Source organism: Chrysochloris asiatica, unplaced genomic scaffold (genome assembly GCF_000296735.1).
Source record: "Chrysochloris asiatica unplaced genomic scaffold, ChrAsi1.0 scaffold00129, whole genome shotgun sequence".
Classification (NCBI taxonomy): domain Eukaryota; kingdom Metazoa; phylum Chordata; class Mammalia; order Afrosoricida; family Chrysochloridae; genus Chrysochloris; species Chrysochloris asiatica.
The window spans coordinates 9,266,807-9,274,779 of record NW_006408647.1 but is presented as its reverse complement, the minus strand read 5'-3'; the positions used below and the strand labels follow the sequence as shown (position 1 = coordinate 9,274,779).

Below are 7,973 nucleotides of genomic sequence, written 5' to 3'. Positions count from 1 at the left end.
CAGAATTGAACAACATTTCATTCTGTTATGAATTGGATTTATAACATGAGACAGAGCTGACTTGACCACAACTAACTTCAGTAGGAAAAGGATGAATTATTTAATAAGCACAGCATATACAACAAATTACCTGTATAAAAAGAATAAATCTGTTACCTTGTGCCATGTACGTAGAAATATCTGACTATAAGAATGAATGCTCACAAATTAAGATTGGTAAATGTTACCATAAACAAAGCTAAGGGGAAAATAATGTTATTTGGGGGGAAAAAATTGCAACACAAATGACAGAGGGTTTAAACCTATATAGTGTAGGTTTAATAGAGCTCTTTCAATTTTCCAAGCCAGAAATAATACAGAAGAAACTAGTGATAATAAAACAGAAGAATGGAAGAGGTAATTTATAGAAGAGCAAATCTAAGTGACCAATGCACTTATAGAAACATGACTAAATGTTAGTAGTTTAGGAAATGTAAATTAATGTACCAATAAAGTCAGTATTGAAGGTGATAATACCTATTGCTGGTAGAGATAGAAGAAAAGAATACTCACATTGTTGTCTCTAGAAAATAGAATTTGTTGGAAAGAAATCAGGTAAGATTTTAAATTCAAATATATAAGGATAAGTAAAACACTTGCTATTAGAGATCAAGTTCGTACACACATGGGCTTATTCAACACAAAATAGCTTTACACATGATTTTGTGATCAATGGATGGCTGCAGAGAAGTTTTTCAGTAATACATTAGGCTGTTTTCATAAAAAAAGGTCCAATCAAAACAGTGGCTTCTGAAGGGATCTGCTGGTCTGTTTAACACAAGCCAGATAGGTCAGCTCACAAGGTTATGGCAACTATTTTTTGGAATTCCAAAAGGATAAACTTGATAGCTTTTCTTGAAGAACACAAGATGACAAGATGATCACAGGGGTGTATTAGGAATAAATTTTCAGAAAATTGAAACGTACACTGGTGACAAAAAGGCCTAAAAAGTTGTGCAATGAATTTTTTTTTTTTTTTTCCTTCAAGACAACGAATCAGATAATTCTTTGAGAGTAGTAAGGGCTATCTTATGAGAATTTCATTGGAAAACCTTACTCAATTCATCTTATAGCCTTGATCTTGCCACTTCAGACTTCTTTTTGTTTCCCAAACTCAAAGAATGTTTAAAGGGAACAACACAATTTGAGTCACTCAAGGATGCTGTAACTGCCATTTTGATGTGGGGTTAATTGAAAAACACAGAATTCTTCAGGGAAGGATTAGCCAGATGATATGCTGCCTTCAGAAATGTATAGACGTAGATGGAGAATATTTGGAAAAGCAATATTTTCACATTTTGATATCTTGTTTAGTAAAGTTGTTGTTGTTGTTGTTGTTTTTAATCAAATGTTATATGCTTCAAAAGAGATAGAGCAATTGAGAACTCAATGACCATGGACTGAGAAAGGCTGTATGCATACAAGCAGTAGGCTGGCTTGCAAAATGTTCCCTTTGGACATTTAAATGCATATATATTTTTTGTTTTATATGTGTTCATCAAATATTTTTGCTTTGTTCTTTTGTGAAAAATAAGAGGTAAAAAGGAAGCCACAGAGTGGGAGTAGGATTGAAAGTAAGGCTGATGATCTCGTCTGTTTACCTTCACTCAATTCACAATAAAATTTAAAAAAAAATAATAAAACAAAAAAAGTTTTATGCTTTGTGTATTTGCTTCAATCCAAAAATCTCACTCTTGGAAATATAACTTAAAGAAAAAAGCCAATATTATATAAAAATGTATTTACAAGAATAGTTGGAACATTATTTTGGACTTCAGAAAATGACTATCTTTAGAGAGGTAGTTACAAATGTAGCATGGACTATTATGAATTTGAGTTATGTTTTAGAATCAGGATTTATACCAGTGGTTGTAAGTGAAAAAAAACAAGTCATGATGTTGTAGAGTGTGTAATAAGAAAAAGTTTCTTGAAAAGACAAAATGTCATATATATATATACACTGTGTGCATGATGATTTGAATGTGCAGAAAAATGCAAGTATGTTTTCTTTTATGTCTAGCTCATTTCTTTCAGCAGTATGTTTAGACAAATCATTTATATTGTTGTATGTAGTTATAGTTTGCTAATTTTCTTTACTGTATAATATTCCATTGTGTGAATACATCAGTTACTTGTTCATTCTGTTGAAGGACATATGGATAGTTTCAAGTTCGTAGTTATTAATACTGCTATGAATATTTTTTACATGTCTTGTAGTATGCAAATTATACATTTCTGCTGGATATATATCTAGAAGTGCAAGTGTTGTGTCATCATGTTTGCATTGTTGTTGTTAGGTGCTGTTGAGTTGGTTCCGACTCATAGTAACTGTATGAACAGTTCTGTACCATCCTAACAATCTTTGTTACGCTTGAGCTCATTGCTGTTGCCACTGTGCCAATACATCTCATTTGTGGTCTTCCTTTTTTTCGCTGACCATCATGTTTGCAATATTGAATCCTTAATGTTATTTAATAAATAATGGCCAATTTTCCAAAGTAGTTTTACCAGTGTACTCTCACCTACAGTGTACAAGAATTCTGATTGATTATATACATGATTATAGAGCTAGTTTTTGAAACCAGTTTTCTGACTCCAAATCCTAATACTTTTCACCTTTCATCTAAATTTTATTTAAAGGTAAGCACTTGATAGGAATTTTCTTTGATAAATTCTAAGATTCTTTTTAAGATTGGTATCCTTTGTTCATTAAATGAGTTTCCACTGCTATACTGGAAAATACATCTGTGACGAATAGAATTTAGTAAGGTTAACAGTGTGTCAGGGGCCTCTTGGATATATTCTTCTTCACTGAGTCCAGCTTTTTCTATTTTTTCTGCATGGGTGAAAAGAATGGCAGTATAATTCTTCCAAGCATGTCCCAGAAGTTCCTGAAAAAGAGAAGAAGTTAAATGGCTATCTCTCTTGAGATGTATTCCTCAAAAAGTAAGCAAAGGAATCAAAATAGTGCTGACATATAAAATAAAATAATATGAAATAAAGGTGGGTTTAAATATGTGACTATTGTAAGAAAATGGGAAGGAAATGGATGAGCTGCTGGAAAAAAGCCTTTAGTTCTCCATTTAATTCTGCTATTTTAATTGCTGCATACCTCATCTCAAAATTATTAGTGCCATTTATTGTTAGGAGTCCTGGTGTGGTGCTGTGGGTTAATGTGCTGGACTGCAAAGTCAGTTTGAATCCCCAGGTCAGCGGTTCAAGCTCGCGAGCGGCTCCTTAGAAATCCTATACAGGGTTGCTATGGGTTGGAACCAACTTGACAGCACTTAACAACAACAACATATAGTTAAGTTACATTTATAATATTCTGTAACATTTATACTTCTGATTAACTTGAATTCATTAGAACCACTTTATTTCTTTAAGTCAAATAATCTAGGCCAAGATATATACATATATAGATATGTGTGTGTGTATTTATTTATTTATTGTTGTTAGTAAACGCCTTCTAGTTGGTTCTGACTCATAACGACCCTGTATGTGGTTTATGAGGAGCAGCTGGTGTATTTGAAATGCTACCTGATGGTTTGAAGTCCAATGCTGATCCTACAGGACCACAATAGGAGTTATATATATATATATATATGTATGTATGGACACACACATATATGGATTTCTGTTGTGGGGCTGTGCATTAATGCCCTGGACTGCAAAGTTGGTTTGAACCACAAGGTTGGTGGTTCAAGCTTACCAATCACTCCTCAGAAACCTGAGGTCACAAGGTCACTATGGGTCAGAACTGACTCAATGGTACTTAAAAACAATAACAACAATATATATGGATTATTAGCATCACCAAAACATTTATATAGAGCATATTTACAAAATTATGTGATGACACAATAGCAAAAAGATGGAGACACTCTAAGTGTCAATCAATGGAAGTATGGATAAACAAACTTTGGTAAATCCACACAATGGAATATTATGCTACCTTGAAGAATAACAAGGAAGCTGTAAGCCACCACATAGCTTGGATGAACCTTGAGGACATTATGCTGAGTGAAATTAGTCACAAAAGGACAAATATTGACCATTATTGTAAAAGTTTAAGAAAAGATACCCTCACTAATAGGAAAAAACAAAAAGAGGGAGGGGACAATGGAGCACAGTTAGGGGATAGACACATCATAGTTTGGATGTTGGGGAGGGCAATGCACAAGAAGGGGGAGTGGGATGGAAGAACAAGGTAGATAGGAGAACATTTAGGCAGGTTTGCATGGGCTAAATCCGACAGAGGTAAATAGTGATGTATGCTCAACCTTGGAATGACAGGGCTCTGTGATACAGGGATTGAGGCATAGTCTGAATCGGTAAAAGAGGGGAAATAATGTTAAGATGCTTGACTGTCCTATGAATATTGGTTTCCCTTGCTTACTTTTATAAAATAGACACTTGAGGGAAATAGGAGGAATATCCAGAAACATTATTTTAGAAAGCTTGTAAGCCCATCTTCAGCCTATAACTGACTGGAATACCTAAAGGGGTGCTAGAACTTGCCCAGTGAAAGATGCTCCTTGTAGAGCCTTTGTAGTGTATAAGACTTTAGGTGGAATCCCAATCCCCATTCAGAACCTTCTGAGGAGGGAAATTCCCACTTAAAAAGACAAGTGGACCAGCCTGGAGCAGCTAGAGGAACAGACGATAATTCTTGAAAGAAAGACTAGTAATGAAAAAAATCACAAACAAAAATGGCAGTCTGATTGGCTACAACAAGAACAAGCAAGTTGTTTGCCAGGGATCCAGCAAGGCAAGCAAACAAGTCCATTCAAGAAAAATCCTCTTCCAAGACTGAAACTCAAAGAGAATACACAAACAGGCATGTAAGCTTGCTGGAGACCATGTTGGTCTACTGGTGAGTGGAAGTGGAGAAAAGAAGCAATGAAGATGTGGGCTGAGTCTGACCATGATACATAGACTCCTGTCGACCTGGAGTATGGTAAGAGCTGGATGGCCTGAAGTATGGTGAGACCTGGGGACTCCTGAGCCCATGGACAAGGACATAGCCACAGAGGGCTAGGGCTGAGAGTGAAGCATCCAACTGATATGAAGTGAGGGGAGGTGCACAAGAATTCCCAAACTTGTAGATAGTACCCATTTGACCTAGCTTTGATGGCTGGATGATCAGAACTCAACTAGAGGAAGATTCAAAATTTGATAAAGAAAACAAGTGTAAATTGCTACAATTTGATGAACCTGATTTATAATTTTGGATGTAGTAGCTTAAAATACCAACTAAGAACATTGCAAAGTATGAGTATTCCAGAACACTTAATTGTACTTCTGAGAAATCTGTACCTGGACCAAGAAGCAGTTGTTCAAACAGAGCATGGGAACAATGAATGTTTTAAAATTGGGAAAGGTGTGCGACAAGGTTGTGTTTTTTCACCATACTTATTCAACCTTTATGCTGAGCAAATAATACAAGAAACTGGGTTCTATGAAGAAAAATGTGGCATCAGGATTGGAGGAAGACTCATTAACAATCTACGATATGCAGATGATACAACCTTGCTTGCTGGAAGTGAAGAGGACTTGAAATATTTACTGATGAAGATCAAAGAACACAGCCCTTGGTATGGATTGCATCTCAATGTCAAGAAAACAAAAATCCTCACCACTGGACCAATCAACAACATTCTTATAACGGAGAAAAGATTGAAGTTGTCAAGGACTTCACTCTTCTTGGATCAACTATCAACGTTCACGGAAGCAGCAGTCAGGAGATCAGATGACATATTGTATTGGGCAAATCTGCTGCACAGGAACTTTTTAAAGTATTGAAGAGCAGAGATGTCAGCTTGAGGACTAAGGTGTGCCTGACCCAAGCCATGGTATTTTCAATAACCTCGTATGGATGCGAAAGCTGGACAATGAATAAGGAAGATCGTAGAAGAATTGATGCTTTTGAGTTGTGGTGTTGGAGGAGAATACTAAAAGTGCCATAGGCTGCCAAAAGAACCAATAGATCTATTTTGGAAGAGGTGTAGCCAGAGTGCTCCTTGGAGGCCAAGATGGCTAAACTTCCTCTCTCATACTTTGGACATATTATCAGGAGGGAACAGTCACTAGAGAAGGATGTCATGCTGAGTAAGATGGAGGGTCAGAGAAAGAGAGGAAGACCCCCAACGAGATGGATCAGCCAGGTGGCATCATTGATGGAGTCAAGTGTGGCAGCGGTAGTGAGGTTGGCCCAGGATCGGACATTGTTTTGTTTTGCTGTGCATGGGATCACTATGAGTCGGTTCCAACTTGATGGCACCTGACAACAACAACAAGAGGGAAGGAATCTTCACAGCAATGATCATTCTTATCCCCTCTGTACACAGAGATTGGGATGGGCAACTTAAACATTGGTTACTTAAATGGTGGGGGTTGTGGAGGGCTGAAATGACATGAAGTGACTGGCTTACATGTTTTCAAGAGGGAGTTTAGTTTCAGAATGTGCAGGGGAGGGTAGAAACCCTACTGAATAGTTTTCATCATGTCTAAATGGGTCTGGTGAAAGGAGATGAGGATAAGATTCTTATGATTCAACACTGAGTAATTGTCATCATGACTAATTGTGAATGCCACAACTGTAAAGATAGAGGTTTTGTAGCAAAAAGGGAAGAGTAGTTAGTCTTACACTCCTGGGACCATCAAGGGAGATGATCAGGAGCAGATTGTGGGACCCTATCCAAGGAAGCAGAGGCACCAGAGATGGAGGCAGAGATGATGACATGGAGAGATGGAGCAGCTGAGGACTCTAGACTCATGAAAGGTGAGGGGCTATGTGCTGATAGTCATGGGGCAGGCTTGCAGAGTATGCCCTTTGGTTATTTGGATGATTGTACATACCTAAGTGTTTTGGTGTACATAAAAAAACAAAAAAACAAAATAAAACAAACCCAGAGGGAATAGAGGTACTGCTGAATGATGATACATGGAGGGGATTGCAATCACTGCAGTGAAATGAAATTCATTAGGATGAATGTAAAATTGATGTTCTCCTATATAAACTATCACTCAATTCACAATAAGAACATCAAAACAAATTATGTGATGACAATCCATTAGTTAATCAGCCCACATGCAATGGTAATGCTAAGATGAAAATATATTTGGTGATTTGGCACAATTACAAAATACTACTGTGATCTTCTCACTTCACAAGCTTAGAATCAAATATAATTTATCTTTGTTTGAAAATATGTAAAATTGGTTGTGTAATAAATTTTTATTTGATTAGTGAAAATATGCTATTATAAAGCAGAAATAACAGAATGTGATAATTTTTTCATGCAATATGAAAGGCATGTAGAAATAATCATTTAACATTTTTGAGTAATTTCAAAGTTATATGAAATCATAACAAATCCTCTATTCCAAATACTCCTATTACCAAAATATTTCCAATGGTCCCTCCTAACAAAAAGTCTAAAGTACCTGAGATTGTAAGAAGCATTGTGGCTATGCTTTTACCATGCTATATTTGTTCATTCTCTAGCAGAGTATTCAATATTATTTATAGGACTATAATTCAGCAATTCTCCTTTGGCGTTCTTCATTGTCCAGCTTTTACATGTATAGAGGTGATTGAAAATTCCATGGTCAGATGCACCTTAGTCCCTAAAAGTGACATCTTTACTTTTTGACACTTTAAATAGTTAAATATTATTTTTTAAAATGTGCAAAGACCTTGAGTTAGTACACCAAAATGGAAGAACATGTTCAGTATTTCTCAAGATAAGGGAACTGAAGAAAAAATTCAAGCCTTAACTTAAAATATTGAAGGATTCTATGGGCAAAATATTGAATGATGCAGAAAGCACCACAAGAAAATGGGAGGAATATGCAGAATCACTGTACCATAAATAAATGGATGATGTTCAAACATTTCAAGAGGTAGCATATGATCACAAGCCAATGAT

At 36.1% G+C, this 7,973-nt stretch overlaps 1 protein-coding gene across 1 annotated transcript in view; it reads right to left on the bottom strand.

Annotated features, from left to right (window-relative positions):
* Nucleotides 1–2,669: 2,669 nt before the first annotated feature.
* Nucleotides 2,670–7,973, bottom strand: part of GIMD1 (GIMAP family P-loop NTPase domain containing 1) — a 36,656-nt gene continuing 31,352 nt past the window's right edge. The window contains exon 2 of the mRNA XM_006869330.1: nt 2,670–2,930. Within this exon, the coding sequence (XP_006869392.1) occupies nt 2,670–2,930 (261 nt within the window). The remainder of the gene's footprint in view (nt 2,931–7,973) is intronic.